General features: G+C 40.9%; 2 protein-coding genes and 1 long non-coding RNA gene across 3 annotated transcripts; all 3 read right to left on the bottom strand.

Annotated features, from left to right (window-relative positions):
• Positions 1-3,490: 3,490 nt before the first annotated feature.
• LOC115830493 lies at positions 3,491-5,070 on the bottom strand. Its single transcript, XR_004026046.1, has 3 exons — positions 4,928-5,070; positions 4,585-4,806; positions 3,491-3,764 (listed from the first exon to the last, which is right to left on the bottom strand). It is a non-coding gene; the product is annotated as an uncharacterized LOC115830493 (long non-coding RNA).
• Positions 5,071-9,950: 4,880 nt separating this feature from the next.
• LOC100581638 (hemoglobin subunit gamma-2) lies at positions 9,951-11,569 on the bottom strand. Its single transcript, XM_003254825.4, has 3 exons — positions 11,395-11,569; positions 11,049-11,271; positions 9,951-10,167 (listed from the first exon to the last, which is right to left on the bottom strand). The coding sequence occupies exons 1-3, from the start codon at positions 11,484-11,486 to the stop codon at positions 10,039-10,041; spliced, it is 444 nt and encodes a 147-aa protein (XP_003254873.1). The 5' UTR covers positions 11,487-11,569; the 3' UTR covers positions 9,951-10,038.
• Positions 11,570-14,858: 3,289 nt separating this feature from the next.
• Positions 14,859-16,473, bottom strand: LOC100582529 (hemoglobin subunit gamma-1). Its single transcript, XM_004090648.3, has 3 exons — positions 16,301-16,473; positions 15,955-16,177; positions 14,859-15,075 (listed from the first exon to the last, which is right to left on the bottom strand). Exons 1-3 carry the CDS (start codon positions 16,390-16,392, stop codon positions 14,947-14,949), a joined length of 444 nt encoding a protein of 147 aa, XP_004090696.1. The 5' UTR covers positions 16,393-16,473; the 3' UTR covers positions 14,859-14,946.
• Between the last annotated feature and the right edge of the window lie 4,930 nt (positions 16,474-21,403).

The following is a 21,403-nucleotide window of genomic DNA, read 5'->3' on the forward strand; positions in this document are numbered from 1 at the left end:
TCTTTGAATTCTGTTTTCATGTTATCTTACCAATACATTAATCATTGCAATAATCACTGCACACTATAATTATTCATTTACTGGACACATCCTAGTTTCCTTATGTCAATTACCATTCTGCTTTGAAATTTATTCGTCATCCTTCCCTCAGTGTTCCCTGTATTTGAGGAACTGACATTTCCCAGGTTTCCTCACCCTTTCAGTCGCATGTGCATTCTGCAGTGGTAAACACTGGCTGAGGGAAAGCATACGCAAGATTATTTCTGGTCTCTCTCTCTCTGAAGGGATCTCCTACAGCAGACAGTCTTTTTTAGGTTTTTTTATGGCTGATATTTTGATGCCCCCATTAGACAGTTCTGGCTCTCTCCAAGGAGCCCCCAGTAGCTCACTGAATCCCGTAGACCTCTGGTTATGGGCTCTGGTTCTGGACTCTGGTGGTATAAACATTTTCTCCTTCTGTCCTTCTAGGCCTAATGATGGAAGAGGTTTTCTGATGTTACTAACATCTAGATTTCTGCACTGTCCTTTATTTGATATTTTAGCTCTTCCAATACAAGGATAATTAACTATTAAGAGCTGTATTTAATTCTTGATTGAGTAACAGATAATGGTTTGTCCTTTCCTTCGATGGACCCTAACTGATATAACTAATAAACTGATTTCTGATACTATGTCTTATTAGTGTATGAAATTCTGATGTGAATAAATGCATGACACATACTTGTTGACTAATCAAAATATAGCTAGGGAGATAGAGGGAACAGCCTTATAGAGGCAGAGGAAGGAACCTCATGACCTATAAATACTAAGATATCACATAGTCATTTTAGAACGAAAAGTTCCTCAGTTTAGGTCTCAAACAAACTTCTCTGTGGATAGTGTAATACTCATAATGTAGAAAAGAAAGATCTAATTTTGCATAATTTAATCTTTTTTTTCATCTCCAAATACTAGGGAAATAAGAGTTTCCAAGACAATGTCTCTACCATAAAACGTTAAAATTTAGTGGTAGGAATATACAATGAGCAGATTAAGTACCTTAGTAGTAAAAACACTAAATATTATAAGAGCCCATAATTGTAGCAGAGTTTATAGACAGGTCCTTTAGCCCAGTTAAAATTAAAAAAAAAATAGCTTCTTAGTTGAGATGACATTTAAGTAAGGACTTAAAGTATGAGTACAAGATAGACAGGGCAAAATGAGGGAAAGATGTCACCCAGAGTAAATGAACAGCATGCACAAAGCTAACAGAGTCAAATGCAGAAATCCAAATTCTCTAGATTGACTGGGGTAATTTTGTCAATGCACTCAAGTATGCATCTGTAACAGTGTGTGTTCTTATGTGTGCGTGGGATGTTTGTTCATGGAGCATAAGAAATTGTGTAGACATATACACACATCTGCATGTGTGTATCAGAGAATGTTTACATTGCTACAAGATTTTATATGACTACATTCACAAGCATTCATGCTACATGCCAGTTTTGTATATTTTTCCTAAAAGATGTGTACTTATGTGTTTTCCAGTAAAGGTGAATGTGAAAACTGCTCATCGAGAAATGAACAACAAGTAACACAGGAAATTGAACCCTGGTCTCTTAATTTAAAATACAGAATGACATTCAGAAGGGCAATGGATAGCACAAGTGGGAGATTTTAAAGTTTGATTGTTTGGACACAGTAATTATTCAAAGAATGTGCTTAATTAATGTATGCTATAAGACAGCAGTTGAGTGATTATTGTACATGAGCAGCTGTTATTTATTCTGCTTTGTGGGTTATTAGTGGGGACTTAAAAATATGACAAAGGAATTTCAGAAGCTGTTAGATGGTAGCACCGCCTATCTATGTGCTCCCACTCAAGAGATATGGTGAGACGAGCTCTTTGGGGTGGACACACACAGGAAATACTTTGAGAAAGAGGTTTTGGGATTAGTGAAACTGGAGAAGAAAGGATATTACATCTTCTAAAACCTATTTCTTGAGTCAGTTTGAGGGTGCTACATACTTCCTAAGGGTCTTGGGTACAGAAGTTTGAAGCGATTACCACAGAATGGCTATGTTCATTGTCAGATCCAAACAGGGTGCTCGTAGATATTTTCTGTTCTGTCAGTAAATTTCCTTCTTTTCATTCACAGGCAAGGATTTTAGCTGTCATCTCTGACTCTCTGTTTCACAATGTTTTCCAGTTCTGTGCAATCACTGCCACAATGGTCTCTTACTCGATTTTTTTCGTAACTTCATTGTTTCCATCAACTTCAGTTCTTTATCCATCACCTCAATATAATTACAGCAAGCTCCTCTGACTATACCCAAGTTAGACTTTGTCTAATCAGTTCTATATATATACATGTGAATCAATTTTCCTACATTTCCCTATTTATTATGTCACTCTCATATGCAAGAAACTTCAGTGATTTTTGCTCAAAACAATAGCTATTTTTCTTGCTTCATCTGGTCTCTGCATCCAGTTTCCCTAATTTTATATCACGCTGCCTCTTTCAAAATGTCCATATTTTCCTATATCAACTTGACCTAACATGCTGATTCCTAAATCTCAGCCTTTTAATCTGCTGTTTACTCACATAAACAAGACTTTTTTCTTCAACAAAAATCAGTTGTTTTCAATATTGATTGCTAATAATTTCTTATTCATAAAAATTGTATATATTTATGAATGCACACATATGTATATATAGAAAGAGAATAAAATCACTACCACTAAAAACAATAAAACTTGTATATATTTATAGAAACAGAGAACTGAACAAAGAGATTTATTATTTATCGGGTAGTGTGATAAAGACTTTACAGGTATCGATTCAATTAGTTCTTACAAAAATCCTTTAAGGAAAATAAATATAAATAAATACAAGATAAATCTATCATATGTACAGCTTAATGGAATTACAAATATGTTTCAGGTCACAGAGGTAGCAGATGAAGTACAGATGAAAACCAAGACAGCCAGTTCACATGCCTTAGAGATAATTCTCTATTAATACCATTGAAGACATTAAGAGAAAGTTCAAGGTTTGGCCCTTGATTGGTCTCTAGGAAGCCCCATCCCCACTGCATTATAAATCATAAAAATATGTTGTTTAAAATAAGTAGAAGTGAACTACAGTCACCAAATGAGCTATATCCTGAGTTCATATAAATAAAATAATAGCCTATACAGAATTTCTAATTTGAGTCCTAACATACCTCTACACGCTACCAACAATCGTCTTACATCTCTAAAGAGTACCTCCATTGCCCTGCCTTTCTGTAAAGATATTGTCTTATTCTAGAGACGATTTCCCCTTCCTAGGAATAACTACCCCATTAAAGCCACCCACAAGTTCTCTCTTATCTTGCAGGATTGCAAGGAAGTATCTTCTCTATCCTTAAACTCCCATTCTCCAACATTCTCATTTCCATCAGAAATGGTGCGTCCTTTTGGCTGAATCAGGGTAAAATATAAAGACAGAAAAACAATACAATGATATTTCTTAGAGAGCATATTTCTCTATTTTATTTTTATCATGCAGGAACTAAATCAGCAGGCAGGATACTGCTCTTCTCCCCATTCTCCCCCATCTAAAGGAGATGAGCTTTTGGGACATTAGTAGGTACAAACATAGCAGACGGGGAACTCAGTGGTCCTTGTGGGCTACAGAATTAACCACAGCATTTGTTAGTTCCTGCCAAGAAGCCTGTATCTGTAGGGTAAACTCGCTGAAGTGGGTTGCCAAAACAATCAATATCATGTTGCCTAAGAGCTGGGGAGGGAGTGAAGATAAAAAGAAAATGTTACATAGTGAATAGAAGGCCTCAAGCTGAACTTCCATCCTTTTTGACCAGAGCTTGAGCAACTCTCACCATTATGGGCTAGACATCAGCTTCAATATGACTGGCAGCCCTGCACCTCCCATTGCGTCCTATCCTTCTCTTACTTGCTATGCCAACTCACTACCCCAGCACATTGTGATTAATTGTTTCACTTTTTTAGAGACTCCGTCCTTTTAAAAAGTAGGATAATAGTACTTCATGGAACAGTAAGGGATAGGATACATCCCCAGTCATCACACACATACAATTTTCCCAAACACTCATAACAAAGAGTCCTGTACCATGCGTACAAAAGCATACCATCATCATTCAGAGGGAAACAATCCTCTTTTTAACAGCTTCCCACTGTTCTGTTCAGTTGATCTTTTTCTAACCTCCAGGGCTATGCAGAAAAGTGTCTATTAATTTTCATAGAAAATTTCACTGACCAAAGGAAAGATGTTATTTTCTCTATCTCAACTTCTGTTCCCTCATCCAAAAACACTCAGTTTGATTTTGGCCAGAATTTTTTATAAGATGTGTTTTTCAGAGCCATCAAATGGTGAGTGTCCTTCCATTATTCATAGTCCTTGCTCTACCAAATTTTAGTTATGTTTTTTACAGCAACATAACTCTCAAAATCCCACTGCTGAAATATCATACCCCATAGCTGACTCATAGCACAAGAAAAAGCCACCTCGACTTTCAAAAGTACCCATGGTGCAAATATCTAAGGGTAAAGAAGAAAGCATGAGTGTACTTAGTACTCACCAGGAAGTTCTCAGGGTCTGCGTGCAGCTTGTTACAGTGCAGGTCACTCAACGTAGCAAAGTTGCCTTGAGTTCATCCGTGAGCATAACAGCTTTTCTGAAGGAGATCAGCACCTTCTTGCCATGTGCCTTGACTTTGGGGTTGCTCATTATTGCACAGTCAGAGCCCAGATAGCCAAAACTTCCAAAGTACCTCTGGGTCCATGGGTAGACAACCAGGAGACTGTGGGATAGTCATAATCACAGAGCAGGTGCAAAGTCAGACTATGTAAGACAATGGGCTAATCCCTCTTTCAGAAACACTTTCTGCCTTTCTGCACCTTGCCCCGGCTTCCGGTACCTACCTGCCCAGAATCTCACCTCCAGCCTTCTCACCTTAACCTTGCTTCCCAGGCTAGTGGCAGCAGCCTTCTTGTCAGCAGTGAAATGCACTACAGTGTCAGATCTGGGAGTTTCCTGGTGATCACAGATGAGTCAGAAGCATGCCTGCATTCCTGCTTCATGTGTGGCTTTTTACTTCTCCTCTCCAGCCCCCAGCCCTTTGCCTCTCCCAGTGAAATGAATCTATTGACCAGTCCTTTGCCTCTCCCAGTGAAATGAATCTATTGACCAGCCCTTTGCCTCTCCCAGTGAAATGAATCTATTGACCAGCCCTTTGCCTCTCCCAGTGAAATGAATCTATTGACCAGCCCTTTGCCTCTCCCAGTGAAATGAATCTATTGACCAGCCCTTTGCCTCTCCCAGTGAAATGAATCTATTGGTCAAGGGTGGGTTGTGACTCCAGGGGTGGGGTTTGGGCAAGGAAGTTTTGCAAGATGGACATTTGAGTTTCTGATAGAATCCGGGTGGCCTTCTCAGGGGAGCTTTGCTGTTCAGGCTTAATTTGAAACTTTACTTCCTTCCCTTCCATTTTCCTACACTACCCCCACCACCCAGTGTGCAGTTTATTTCTCAAGGACTTCGCCAGCGGCCACTAATAACCTGAATGCTGACAAATAGGAATAAGTTACAACTGAAAAGGATAAGAATTACGAATATCTTAGCCATCAATTCCTGGATCAGGAGTTGTGACAATGTAACAACATGTATGGTGCTATTCATCCAGGCTTTATGTGGAAGAAGCCACAGGCTTTCTTGGTTTTCAGTTCTCTTGAGACTACATTGAGTACACAATTTCATCACTCTTTCTTTCTTTCTTTCTTTCTTTTTTTTTTTTTTTTTAGATGGAGTCTCGCTTTGTCACCCAGGCTGGACTGCAGTGGTGCGATCTCTGCTCACTGCAAGCTCTGCCTCCCAGGTTCACGCCATTATCCCGCCTCAGCCTCCTGAGTAGCTGGGACTACAGGTGCCCGCCACCATGTCTGGCTAATTTTTTGTATTTTTAGTGGAGACAGGGTTTCACCATGTTAGCCAGGATGGTCTTGATCTCCTGACCTCATTATCTGCCCACCTCAGTGTCCCAAAGTGCTGGGATTACAGGTGTAAGCCACCGCGCCCGGCCCATTTCATCACTTTTTAGAATAGAAATAAACACCTCTATCCAGCATCAATTTGGAAGAAAGCAGAATAAGAAACAAACTAGGGAAGTAAGGGGAAAACTGGGTTTTATTACCATGTTTTTTAATCCATTTAGTAGTCAGTGTACTTATCTGAACAAAGGAGATTTCCTCTGAATCGTTGAACAACAGTCCATGTCAAATCATGCATATCTACAAAATTATGCCAGAACATCTAACAGTGTTGGGGAAGAAGTGTGCTGCTCTGTTCAAGCAAGAGGATAGAAGATTCCATGGCCCGTGCTGGGCATTAGGTCATTTGTGTCTGGCACAGGCTCGATGTACAGTCTAATGCTGTGTTAAACTTGTCTTTATATCTAATCAGGCAGAGACATTCTTTACTGACATTATTCCACAGGCTGCTGCACGTGTCTCATGTGCTGCACGTCTCATGCGTCTCAAACAAGTGATTTCAGGGATAGACAGAGCACACTTCCACCTGCAGAGAGAATAACAGTTTATTTTATATTCTTAAGGCTTATTGTCCTCATACTTAGAGGTTCAGGATGCTGGTTTGTGTGTTACCCCTGAGATAAATCCTTACAAGAAATAAAGTTTAGGAAATCACCCCCATGTGTATTTCAAGGAGACTCTAAATTTCAAAGAGTTAAACCCAATATATTAAAGCTGAATTTCTGATATTACAGACACAATATTTTAGTCTACTTGATACAGTTGAGAGGCAGTTATCTGTTTTACTTAGGAACATGGGGAAAGTTTGTAGTGACAAACAGAGTTTGAGGCAAAACCAAGATTATCTTTAAGAGCAGAGATCGATGATATGAAGAAAAAGAAGTGGTAAGTTTGACTATATGCAGGAAACACATTTATATTGAGTTGTGGGGACTGGCCTGAGAGGAAACTTCAGGTCATGTCCTTTAATGGCCCTAAAACTAATTCCCAAAAGAATTTCTGTTCATTGCCATACCTCATATCCTTAGGTACATACATCTAAAACCCTGCATACCAGTGAACAGCTGCTGCATCTTTCCGTCAGCCAACTAGGAATTCAGCAGTTACTGCTAACTTCCACTTTTCTCTCATCTGCTCCAGGAAAAGTGACCTGCAGTCACTTTCCTGGAAGTATTGATTCTTTCTTGTTTGTGGCGGTTCCCGGTTTCCAATTGTTTTCCATGATTATTGCTTCCACTGTGATCTATAGACTCTTATATCATCAATACCAGGTTATCATTGCAGTTGTCAACTTCTCCCTGTTGCTTTTTATGCATTAATTCAACAAATATGTATTAGGTTCCATATGTCATCAATTAAGTTTCATTCATATACCATCCATTTTTTTTAATTCTGAGAATCTTACATGAACTAGACAGACAGATTCTCTGGTTTAATGGTGCCCTCACTATAGTGAGCAGAGGAGACCAGCATACATACTAAAAGAAATGAATGAATAAGAGATTTCAGATGGTATTATATGACTTGAAGAAACTGCATATTGTGTCTACAAACCATCTGGTCTTTGAGAAACCTGACAAAAGCAAGCAATGGGGAAAGGATTTTCAATTTAATAAATGATGGGGGAGAACTGGCTAGCCATATGCTGAAAAATGAAACTGGACTCCTTCCTTATACCTTATCCAAAAATTAACTCCAGATGGATTAGAGACTTAAATGAAAAACCCCAAACTATAAAAAGCCTAGAAAAAAATCAAGGCAATACCATTCATGATATAAGCACGGGCACAGATTTCATGGTGAAAACATGAAAAGCAATTGCAGCAAAAGCAAAAATTGACAAATGGAATCTAATTAAACTAAAGAGCTCCTGCACAGCAAAAGAAACTACCATCAGAGTGAAAGACAATCTACAGAATGGGAAAAAATTTTTCCAATCTGTTCTTCTGACAAAGGCCTAATATCCAGAGTAAATAAGAAACTTAAACAACTTCACAAAAAAAAAAAACCAACCCCATTAAAACCATGGCACACTTCTACCTATAAAACAAACCTGCATATCCTGTACATGTACCACTGAATTTAAGGTAACATTAAATTAAATTAAAAGAAAAAAAAAACAAATGCCATGGCAATGTCGGGAAGTTACCCTATATGGCCTAAAAAGAGAAGGCATAAATAATGCAAAACTTGTTTAACATATCATCAAGAAATAACCACGAAAATGAAGAACCAGTGGCCCTCAGGGCTGCTCTGCCTATGCAGTAGTCATTCGTTTATTTCTTTACTCTCAAGAAATTTGCTTTCACTTAAAAAAAACAAAAAACAAAAAAGAAAGAAAGAAAGTGCATATTCTGAAATGGTAGTGACTGCATTTGAAGTGGGACCTTTTTGATATGATGAAGCCAGGCAGAGACGTTTGGAGAAGTTCTTGAAAGAAGGAAGGGCATGTGCCAAATTCTGAGGCTGAGGAGAAAAAAGAAAGAAAGGAAAGAAAGAGAAAGGAAGGAAGGAAAGGAAGGAAGAAAGAAAGAAAGAGAGAAAGAAAGAGAAAGAGAATAAAGAACTTTACATTTCACTGTATGTAAAGATATTACAAGGCTAGAGTAAAGCATGTTGAAGTAAAAATAGGAGAAATCAAAGTTAGAGAGAAGGGCGCAGGCTTCTTATTTGGGTCTTACAGATGAGAGTAGTAGAGTAGGTATTGTATACTGAAACATAGGGGACGAGGGGAGATTTGCAAACCTGAGATAAACGTGGTCTCTAGTCCACTCAAAACCCAAGCTTATTTTTTTCTCCTTCCTCATCTGCCTTACTCAGTGCAAGGTGCTATAACAAAATACCAGAGACTGGATGGCTACAACAACAGAGTTTTTTCTCACATTTCTGAAGGCTGATTCGTGGTCCTGGATTGCAGATGGCTGACTTCTCACTGTGTCCTCACCGGGAGGAAGGAGGAATGGCTGGTCTCTCTGCTTCTGATAAGGAAAATAATTTTATGGTGGGGATCTGCTCTCATGACCTCATCTAAACCTAATTACTTTTCAAAAGCCTCCCCTACAGATAAGGTCAGTTGGGAGATGGGGATTCAGCATGTGAATTTTGAGGAGACACAAACATTAGGTCCATAACACCATCACATTAAACTCTTATTTATAGAGATGCACTAACATCCAACTATATAAAAATTCCATTGAGTAAGCCTTCCAATTAATGTACAAATTCTTCCCACTACATTTTGATCTCACAGTGCTGGCCTGTTGCTCAACATAACATGCTCATGCTGACTTGTGAGGCTCTGCTGATTCATTTCTTACAGCTAAGTCCCCACCTCCCCAGAAGCTTACAATGAGGTCTCTCGCCTGAAATGCTGTGACCAATCTGCACACTTGAGGGCATGGGATTAATTTCACTTTCTTAGGCATCCACAAGGGCTGCGAAAAGCTAAGTGCCATTAGAAAGAGTATTCCCCCTGATAAAATAGAATTGCTAAACCTGACTAAACCTTGACCTCCTAAAGCTTGGAACACTTTCCGTTCATTAAGAACCATCCTTGCTACTCTGCTGCAATCCAGTCCTCAGGTCTTCACTGAACATTTCCCCACCTCTTCCAAAACATCTGTTTCTGAGGAGTCCTGTCCTATAGAGGTCTTTATTCCCACCGGATTTCTCCTACACCATTTACTCCCACTTGCAGAACTCCCGTGAACAAGTGTCTTTACTGCTTTGTTCTTTTATTTGCTCATCAAAATTCACATCTCTTACGAAAATAAATGAGTACGCACACACCACAAACACACACAGGCAGCAGAAATACACATACACACATCCCTCAATATAAACCCTTTGTGGCTCATATATTTAAAAAGATGTAAAAAAAGAGCTGAAGAAAATCATGTGTGATCTCTTAGCAGAATAGATTTATTATTTTTATTGCTTGCAGAATAAAGCCTATCCTTGAAAGCTCTGCATCATGGGCAGGGGGCTCAGTGGTATCTGGAGGACAGGGCACTGGCCACTCCAGCCACCATCTTCTGCCAGGAAGCCTGCACCTCAGGGGTGAATTCTTTGCCGAAATGGATTGCCAAAACGGTCACCAGCACATTTCCTAGGAGCTGTTGAGATGAAAAGAGACAATAAAGATGAACCCATAGTGAGCTGAGACTCCAGCCTGGCCTCCAGATAACTACACACCCAGCTTCCACCCAGAATCAAGCCTATGTTAACTTCCTCAAAGCCTGAGATTCTGCCTTCCCATTAAATGCAGGTAGTTGTTCCTCTTGCAGCACTAGTCACTGGCCATAATTTAAATCTTGCTATCTTCTTGCCACCATGAACCCTGTATGTTGTAGGCTGAAGACGTTAAAAGAAACACACGCTCACACACACACACACACACACACACACACTCACAGCTGACTTTCAAAATCTACTCCAGCCCAAATGTTTCAATTGTTCCTCACCCCCGGACATACTTTGCCCCCATCTGGAACTAGAAGACATACGTTTGTAATGAAGCATTAGCAGCATTTTATATGTGTCCAGCTGATATAGGAATAGCCTTAGCAATATATGTTTGGCCACCAAAGTTCCCCACTTTGACTGAGCCAATATACGCCTTCTGCCTGCATCTTTTTAATGACCATACTTGTCCTGCCTCCAGATAGATGTTTTAAAACGAATAACAAAAATGGTGAAATGATTAGAATTCTTTCTACCGGAATCTAATAAAGAAAAGTAATTTGCCTCATTTCCACATCTCCTTTCTCAAAGTCAAAATCGTCCGTCTAGATTTTTAGAGGCACTCCTTAGGCCCTAAAACGTTAGCACTGGGTCTCAGCCCAGTTAGTCTTCTGCAGTTTCTTCACTCCCAACCCCAATATCTTCAAACAGCTCACACCCTGCGGGTAGATTCAGCTGTGCTCAGATCAATACTTAGTTGTCTAAGTTGCCTCGAGACTAAAGGCAACAGGGCTGAAACATCTCCTGTACTCACCCTGAAGTTCTCAGGATCCACATGCAGCTTGTCACAGTGCAGCTCACTCAGCTGGGCAAAGGTGCCCTTGAGATCATCCAGGTTCTTTATGGCACCTCCCAGGGAAGTCAGCACCTTCTTGCCATGTGCCTTGACTTTGGGGTTGCCCATGATGGCAGAGGCAGAGGACAGGTTGCCAAAGCTGTCAAAGAACCTCTGCGTCCATGGGTAGACAACCAGGAGCCTGTGAGATTGAACAAGAGCAGTTTGACAGTCAGAAGGTGCCACAAATCCTGAGAAGCGACCTGGACTTTTGCCAGGCACAGGGTCCTTCCTCCCCTCCCTTGTCCTGGTCACCAGAGCCTACCTTCCCAGGGTTTCTCCTCCAACGTCTTCCACATTCACCTTGCCCCACAGGCTTGTGATAGTAGCCTTGTCCTCCTCTGTGAAATGACCCATGGCGTCTGGACTAGGAGCTTATTGATAATCTCAGACGTTCCAGAAGCGAGTGTGTGGAACTGCTGGAGGGTGCTTCCTTTTATTCTTCATCCCTAGCCAGCCGCCGGCCCCTGGCCTCACTGGATACTCTAAGACTATTGGTCAAGTTTGCCTTGTCAAGGCTATTGGTCAAGGCAAGGCTGGCCAACCCATGGGTGGAGTTTAGCCAGGGACCGTTTCAGACAGATATTTGCATTGAGATAGTGTGGGGAAGGGGCCCCCAAGAAGATACTGCTGCTTAATTTTTTTATAGCTTTTGCATTGTTCCAATTCAGTCATTCCAATTTTTCTCTAATTTATTCTTCCCTTTAGCTAGTTTTCTTCTCCCATCATAGAGGATACCAGGACTTCTTTTGTCAGCCTTTTTTTACCTTCTTGTATCTAGCTCCAGTGAGGCCTGGAGATTAAAGCTAAAGCATGTACCAATTTTTGAAAAGTTCAGGGATTGTGAAATGTGTTTTAGGCATAGGTCCAGGATTTTTGATGGGACAAATCTTAGTCTCATTTAGTGAGCATTGGTTTCTAAGGAAAAAGTGCTATACTTCTTTTTGAATGTACTCTCTGTGACTTTTGCCATTATCTCTTAAGTTCTCAATAGTGCAGTGAAAACAATTCCTATAGAGCTACAGTTTCAGCGCAGTAATAGATTAGTGTTATGTAATATAAGACCTAATGCCTACCTCAATATCTACTTATGCGTACCTATTTGAAATAAATCATGACTGTTTCATCTTAGAAGAAATATTTGATTCCATATTCATGTATGTTTGTATACACCAGATGATGTGTGTTTATCACTGGATAAGTGTGTGTGCTGGCTGATGACCCAGGGTTTTGGTGTAGCTCTTCTATGCTCAGTAAAGCTGATGGTAGAATGTTCTTTGGCAGGTACTGTGGATTAGAATTAATTATCTTGTATAAATGCTAGGTTCAATTCTCAGGGAATCTTATTCTAAGACATAAGACATGCATGTGCATGGAAAACAACTCTAAAGAGGCAAGGGCTGTTTTTATCGACTAATAGTCCACACACTGTGATAACTCGAATCTCAGTGTGCCTTAGACAGCTTTTTTTCTAACGCAGTGCTGTTTCTGACATATTGGACCATTAACAGGGTAGGAAGTATTTATGCTGGTTTTTTGGTTCTGTTTTGCTTTCGGTTAGTTTGTTTTTGTTTTTCTCTGAAAGTGATCCATGATCTCAAACCTTGCTAGATTATAATGCCAGAAGCTCTGGAATTCTGGCTATTGGAGGCGAGCTGTATCTTCAAATTAGTTTATCCCCTAAGCTATCAGGTTGATTGAAATTATAATAATATTGGTGAAATCCTTTCAGCCTTCATGATCCTGTGTAAAGCTTATATCTGCTCATTGATAAAGATGGCTAAAAGGCCAGAAGGATACACATTTACCCATGTAACAAGCCTGCATATCCTGCACATGTACCTTGGGAATTAAAATGAAATGAAAAAAATTAAAAGGAAAAAAATGCCATGGCAACATCAGGAAGTTATCTTTTATGGTCTAAAAATAGGCAGCATAAATAATCTACCCCTTGTTTAGCATACTATTGAAAAATTACAATAAAAATCGGCAACCAGCAGCCCTTAGGGCTACTCTGCCTATGAAGTAGCCATTCATTTATTCCTTTAATTTTTTATAAACTTGTTTTACTAAAAATAAAAGAAAAAAGAAAGAAAGTGCAAATTGTGAAATGGTAGTGAGTGACTGCATTTGAAGTGGGTCCTTTTTGATATGATGGAGCCAGGCAGAAGACGTTTGGAGAAAGAAGTTCCTGAAAGTAGGAAGGGCATGTGGAAAACTCTGAGGCTGAGGAGAAAAAAGAAAGAAAGAAATATAAAGAAAGAACTTGACATTTCACTGTATATAAATACATTACAAGCCTAAAGTATGTTGAAGAAAAAATAGAAATCAAAGTTAGAGAGAAGGGCTCAGGCTTACTATTTGGGTCTTGCAGATGAGAGTAGTAGAGTTGGTATTTTATACTGAAACACAGGGGACCAGTGGCGATTTGTAAACCTGAGATAAACATGGTTTCTAATCCACTGAACACCCAAGCTCACTTTTTTCTCTTTCTTCATCTACCTTACTTAGTGCAAGGTGCTATAACAAAATAGGATAGACTGGATGACTTCAACAACAGAATTTTTTCTCACATTTCTGCTGGTTCCTGGTCAGGGCTCTCTTCCTGGGTTGCAGGTGGCTGACTTCCCACTCTGTCCTCACCGGAAGGAAGAGAAATGGCTAATCTCTCTGCTTCTGATGAGGAAAATAATTCTGTGATGGGGATCTGCTCTCATGAGCTCATCTAAACCTAATTACTTTTCCAAAGCCACCCCCACAAATGGGGCCAATTGGGAGTTGGGGATTCAGCATGTGAATTTTCTGTAGACACAAGCGTTAAGTTCATAACACCATCACATTAAACTAAACTCTTGCCTATAAACATGCATTAACTTTCAATTATATAAGAACTCCAGTGAATCTGCCTTCTCAGTTAATGTTATACAAATTCTTCACACTACATTTTCATCTGACCATGCTGGTCTGCTGCTCAGACATGACACGCTGATGCTGACTTGTGAGCCTCTGCTGGCTCATTTCCTTCACCTAATTCCCCACCTCCCCTAGAAGCTTACAATGAGGTCTCTTCCTTGAAATGCTGTGACCAGTCTGTACACTTAAGGGTACGGGATTAATTTCACCTCTTTAGGCATGCATCAACACTTAAAACGAAAAGTTCCTTAGTAAAGTAAGGATCACTTCATTGTAGTTACCGTGAAAAGAAAAACCTGTTTCCTGCTCTGATCTCTAACACCTCAACCTCCCCATAGAGCCTCACAAGGGCTGAGAAAAGCCAGATGCCATTAGAAATAGTATTGCTCCTAATAAAATAGAATGGCTATCCCTGCCTAAACCTTGACTTCCTAAAGCTTGGAACACTTTTTCTTTGTTGAGCCCCTTCCTCACTGCTGTGCTGCAATCCAGTGAAGGGGGTTCAGCACCTTAACTGAACCTTTCCCCATCTCTTCCAAACCATGTGTTTCTGAGGAGTCCTGTCCTATAGAGGCCTTTCTTCCCACCAGATTTCTCCTGCACCTTTTACTCCCACTTGCAGAACTCCCATGTACAAGTTTCTTTATTGCCTAGTTCTTTTATTTGCTCATCAAAACCCACATCTCATGTAAACAAAAAAGTGAGGAGTATGCACACAGCCATGTACAAATACACATACACACATCCCTCAACATAAAACCCTTTGTGGCTCATATATTTAAAAAGACATATAAAAAAGAACTGAAGACAACCGTGTGTGATCTCTTAGCAGAATAGATTTATTATTTTTATTGCTTGCAGAATAAAGCCTATCCTTGAAAGCTCTGCATCATGGGCAGGGGGCTCAGTGGTATCTGGAGGACAGGGCACTGGCCACTCCAGCCACCATCTTCTGCCAGGAAGCCTGCACCTCAGGGGTGAATTCTTTGCCGAAATGGATTGCCAAAACGGTCACCAGCACATTTCCCAGGAGCTGTTGAGATGAAAAGAGACAACAAAGACGAACCCATAGTGAGCTGAGACTCCAGCCTGGCCTCCAGATAACTACACACCCAGCTTCCACCCAGAATCAAGCCTATGTTAACTTCCTCAAAGCCTGAGATTCTGCCTTCCCATTAAATGCAGGTAGTTGTTCCCCTTGCAGCACTAGTCACTGGCCATAATTTAAATCTTGCTATCTTCTTGCCACCATGAACCCTGTATGTTGTAGGCTGAAGACGTTAAAAGAAACACACGCTCACACACACACACACACACACACACACTCACAGCTGACTTTCAAAATCTACTCCAGCCCAAATGTTTCAATTGTTCCTCACCCCCGGACATACTTTGCCCCCATCTGGAACTAGAAGACATACGTTTGTAATGAAGCATTAGCAGCATTTTATATGTGTCCAGCTGATATAGGAATAGCCTTAGCAATATATGTTTGGCCACCAAAGTTCCCCACTTTGACTGAGCCAATATACGCCTTCTGCCTGCATCTTTTTAATGACCATACTTGTCCTGCCTCCAGATAGATGTTTTAAAACGAATAACAAAAATGGTGAAATGATTAGAATTCTTTCTACCGGAATCTAATAAAGAAAAGTAATTTGCCTCATTTCCACCTCTCTATTCTCAAAGTCAAAATTGTCCGTCTAGATTTTTAGAGGCACTCCTTAGGCCCTAAAACGTTACCACTGGGTCTCAGCCCAGTTAGTCTTCTGCAGTTTCTTCACTCCCAACCCCAGTATCTTCAAACAGCTCACACCCTGCGGGTAGATTCAGCTGTGATCAGATCAATACTTAGTTGTCTAAGTTGCCTCGAGACTAAAGGCAACAGGGCTGAAACATCTCCTGTACTCACCCTGAAGTTCTCAGGATCCACATGCAGCTTGTCACAGTGCAGCTCACTCAGCTGGGCAAAGGTGCCCTTGAGATCATCCAGATTCTTTATGGCACCTCCCAGGGAAGTCAGCACCTTCTTGCCATGTGCCTTGACTTTTGGGTTGCCCATGATGGCAGAGGCAGAGGACAGGTTGCCAAAGCTGTCAAAGAACCTCTGCGTCCATGGGTAGACAACCAGGAGCCTGTGAGATTGAACAAGAGCAGTTTGACAGTCAGAAGGTGCCACAAGTCCTGAGAAGCGACCTGGACTTTTGCCAGGCACAGGGTCCTTCCTTCCCTCCCTTGTCCTGGTCACCAGAGCCTACCTTCCCAGGGTTTCTCCTCCAGCATCTTCCACATTCACCTTGCCCCACAGGCTTGTGATAGTAGCCTTGTCCTCCTCTGTAAAATGACCCATGGCGTCTGGACTAGGAGCTTATTGATAATCTCAGACGTTCCAGAAGCGAGTGTGTGGAACTGCTGGAGGGTGCTTCCTTTTATTCTTCATCCCTAGCCAGCCACCGGCCCCTGGCCTCACTGGATACTCTAAGACTATTGGTCAAGTTTGCCTTGTCAAGGCTATTGGTCAAGGCAAGGCTGGCCAACCCATGGGTGGAGTTTAGCCAGGGACCGTTTCAGACAGATATTTGCATTGAGATAGTGTGGGGAAGGGGCCCCCAAGAGGATACTGCTGCTTAATTTTTTTTATAGGCTTTGCCTTGTTCCAATTCAGTCATTCCAATTTTTGTCTAATTTATTCTTCCCTTTAGCTAGTTTTCTTCTCCCACCATAGAGGATACCAGGACTTCTTTTGTCAGCCTTTTTTTACCTTCTTGTCTCTAGCTCCAGTGAGGCCTGGAGATTAAAGCTAAAGCACGTACCAGTTTTTGAAAAGTTCAGGGATTGTGAAATGTGTTTTAGGCATAGGTCTAGGATTTTTGGCAAAGTCTAGGATTTTTGGGACAAGTCTTAGTCTCATTTAGTAAGCATTGGTTTCCAAATAAGAAGTGCTATACTTATCTTTGAATATATTCTCTGTGGTTTTACGCCGTTATCTCTTAAGTTCTCATTAGTGTAGTGAAAAAAAATCCTATAAAGCAACAGTTTCAGTGCAGGAATAGATTAATGTTATGTAATATAAGACTGAATCCTTACTTCAATATCTACTTATCTGTACCTATTTGAAATAAATCATGCCTGTTTCATCTCAGCAAAAGTATTTTTTTTATATTCAGGTATGTATGTATACACCAGATGATGTGTATTTATCACTGGATAAGTGTGTGTGCTGGCTGATGACCCAGGGTTTTGGTGTAGCTCTTCCATGCTCAGTAAAGATGATGGTAGAATGTTCTTTGGCAGGAACTGTGGATTAGAATTAATTATCTTGTATAAATGCTAAGCTCACTTCTCAGGGAATCTTATTCTAAGACATAAGACATGTATTTGCGTGGAAAACAACTCTAAAGAGGCAGGGACTATTTTATTGACTAATAGTCCACACACTGTGACAGCTCAGATGTCACTGTAGTTTAGACATCTTTATCTGTAACTCAGTGCAGTTTCTGACATATTGGCCACTTAACGTGGCAGGAAGTTTTCATGCTGTTTTTTTCTTTATTTTTTCTTTTGGATTTTTATGTTTTGGTGGGTTTGGTTTTGCTTTTGTTTTTTCTCTGAAAGTGATCCTTGACTTTGGTAGATTATGATGTCAGAAACTCTGGAAATCTGGCTTATTGGAGGGGAGCTCTACCTTCCCCTAACCTATCAGGTTGATAGGAATTATAATAATATTGGTGGAATCCTTTCAGCCTTCATAATCTTGTGTAAAGCTTATATCTGCTCAAAGTGTGAGACGGCTAAAAGACCAGAAAGACACATGTTGACCTGCGCAGCAAAGCTGCACATATTGCACTTGTTCTTTGGAAGTTAAAATAAAAGTTGAATAAGAAGGTAAAGAAAAAGATTTGTCAACATATCAGTATCTTGCAGTTACTCACATAATAATAAGTGACTTCTCTCAATCTGAGAGTGGGTGAGAAAGATTTTTATTGGTATGCAGGTACAGATTACAGAGACTGAGGTGAACCCAAATTAGGGTCTCTTTAAGATAGAGGATCTGTGAGATGGGTGTATATAGATCTTTGACCATATCTGAGAATCTGGTTGGGTTCCAGTTGTAGAGCCTGACCTTTAAGAATGTCTCAGAGACTGGTGTCTAAGCCCGCTAAGGCCTAAACAAGTGAATCTTTTGAATCTCTTTTTTTTTTTTTTTTTTTTTGAGACGGTGTCTCGTTCTGTCACCCAGGCTGGAGTGCAGTGGTGTGATCTCGGCTCACTGCAACTCCCGCCTTCTGGGTTCAAGCAATTCTCCTGCCTCAGCCTCCTGAGTAGCTGGGATTACAGGCACTTACCATCATGCCTGGCTAATTTTCATATTTTTGTAGAGATGGGATTTCACCATGTTAGCCAGGTTGGTCTTGAACTCTTGACCTCAGGTGATTGCCTGCCTTGGCCTCCCAAAGTTCTGGGATTACAGGCGTGAGCCACTGCTCCCAGTCTCTAAACAAGTGAATCTTAATTGCTCCTCCTCAGACTAAGGAATATCTAGGATCCCTCCTGTTTTCAAACAACTTCCCCATTTATCCAAAAACCAAGGCAGTATTCTAAAAGTCATGTATAAACCCTTATTTCCTCTTATGCTTTTGAGGCAATATCTTTTAAGAGTTTGTTGATTTCTCCTTGTCCATAACTGTCTTTTTCCTCAATTTTTCCTATATCATTGCTTCTGACATTGATTAAATCCTCACTGATAAAACTGTTTCTTTACACAAGCAATTTCAAGTGTTTTCAAGCATTCATTCCTATGTATTTTCAAACATTTGTTCAACAGATATCTGTTAAATAATTGTTATAATGTTTTAAGTAGTGGGCATTTAAGTTAAATAAGTCAGACAATAAAACTTACCTCTGAAGATTATAATCTAGGTAGAACATACATAAAATTAATAAGTAAGTTAAACAACAAAATAATTTCAGATATTATTTACTAAGAAGGAAATTAAGGAGAAAGTATTCAAACTTCAAACAGGGGCAAAATGACAAGAAGGAATCTGCCATGGGAAGGCATTGCCAAATAAAGTTTAGAAGCTGAAATAGTAAATTCAAAGCTCCGAAGCAGAAGAAAACAAACTCCTGCTGTGACAGAGAGATAGATAAAGAACCAGTGCCGTTGAAATGTAAATAGTAAAGTGGAGAATAGCAGGTGGTGTTGTTTCAGGGAAGCATAAACCTAAGGACATAAACTTGTCCTCAGTGGTAGGGAGTGAGATGCCATTATAGAATTTTAACTCCGGTAATGGCATAGTCTCTAAGCAATCTGTACTATTGGCTGGATTACTATTCTAAGAATGACCTGTTTATCACAACTGTTTTGCTTTAAAAGCCCTTATTGCCTGTGGACAATAATTATTCTTTCAACTATTAAAAATCTTGTCATGCAGATGTGTGTGTGTGTGTATTCATTATGAATTTGCTTTCAATTAAGTTATCTTGAATTGGCAATATCTAAATCTAGATATAGCTCCCTAAGGGGTAAAGAGTGTATCCACTGCCCACCCTTCCAACATCACCGTCCTTGACTCCTTGATATCAAAGGGCAGTATAGTTTTGGGGGACAAGAAAGAGAGAGAGAAAAAAAAGAGATTGATTAAAAATGCATATTACCGACAAATTACAGGGTGATGGCAGATGGGAGGCAGCAGGACTAGACTGCACCTCCCACTCGGATGCACAGAGCAGCATATGAAGTCTCGCATTAGGAACTTTTGTTGCAGAACCACATGCAGAAATAAATCAGGAAAGCTGAGAGAACCCACAGACCCTCTGAAAGAAGCAGATTGCTCCTGCAGGACCCGGGAAACACCCCAAATATTGTGAGTGCCCAAACTGTGGAAGTGGAAAAGGGGGACCGTCCACCCCCAAACACACATCCTCACTGGGGAACCTGAAGGTCTAGACCACAGGAGAAGATTCTGACCTTACCTGGAGCTGAGTCAATTTAGAGGGCCAAGCAAAATACAGGGGTAGAGGAAGCAGGGGGAAAAGCCCTGTGGGCTCTCTGGGTCCCCTAGGAAGCCATTTCTGCCTTGCCTCACAGAGGTCCTTTGGGAGCACTGCCAGAGGAACTGGGAAAAGATGACAGGAAAAAGGAAATCTCCACCTGGCCAGAACTCAGGGCTGGGCAGTGGGGGGTTGGTGGAGGGACATGAATTTGGTGTGCAGACTCCACAGGCAGGGAAGTAGGACAGCCCTACTTGCTTTTGCAGCTGGTAGCCTGGGGCAAGTTCTCAGCCTTGCTCACTGACTGCATGGAAACAGACTTGGTGCTGTTGCGGGGGAGAGTGCACACTGGAAGTGAGACCAACATTTTGAGTTGTGTGGGAGCTGGGCAAGTCATGTGACTGCTTGCTTTCTCCCACTTTCCTGACGACCTGCATGACACAGCAGAGGCAGCCATAATCATCCTAGGAACATAAATCCATTGACCTGGAAACTACACCCCCCTCCCCCATGGTAGCCACAGAAAGACCTGCCCAAGGAGAACCTGAGTTCAGACACAATTAGTTCTGCCCCCACTTGATGGTCCTTCCTTACTCACCCTGGTAGCTGAAGACAAAGGGCATATATTCTTGAGAGTTCTAGGGCGCCCCCCCACTGCCCAACCACCACCACCTGACAGCTTCTGCTGATGCTTTCTAGAAAGTGCCACCTCCTGGCAGGAGGCCAACCAGCACAAAAATACTGCATTGAACAACCAAAAGTAAGGACCTCACAGAGTCCATTTCATCCTCTGCCACCTCCACTGGAGCAGGTGGTTTTATCTATGGCTCAGAGACCCACAGATGGTTCACGTCATAAGACTCTGTGCAGACAAACCCCAGTACCAGCCTGGAGTCTGGTAGACCATCTGATGGGTGGCTAGATCCAGAAGAGAGATAACAATCACTACAGTTCGGCTCTCAGGAAGCCACATGCCGAGGAAAAGGGGGACTGTGCTACATCAAGGGAACACCTCATGGGACAAAAGAATCTGAACAACAGCCTTGAGGCCCAGACTTTCCCTCTGACAGAGCCTACCCAAATGAGAAGGAACTGGAAAACCAACTTTAACACCCTCCAAAAAATCATACTAGCTCACCAGCAATGCTTCCAAACCAAGAAGAAATCCCTGATTTACCTGAAAAATCATTCAGAAGGTCAGTTATTAAGCTAATCAAGGAGGCATCAGAGGAAGGTGAAGTCCAATTTTTAAAAAATCAAAAATATGTTACAAGAAATGAGGGGAGAAATCTTCAGTGAAAAAGATAGCATAAATAAAAACAATCAAAACTTCAGGAAACAATGGATGAATGGATGCACTTATAGAA

Source organism: Nomascus leucogenys, chromosome 15, assembly GCF_006542625.1.
Source record: "Nomascus leucogenys isolate Asia chromosome 15, Asia_NLE_v1, whole genome shotgun sequence".
Taxonomy (NCBI): domain Eukaryota; kingdom Metazoa; phylum Chordata; class Mammalia; order Primates; family Hylobatidae; genus Nomascus; species Nomascus leucogenys.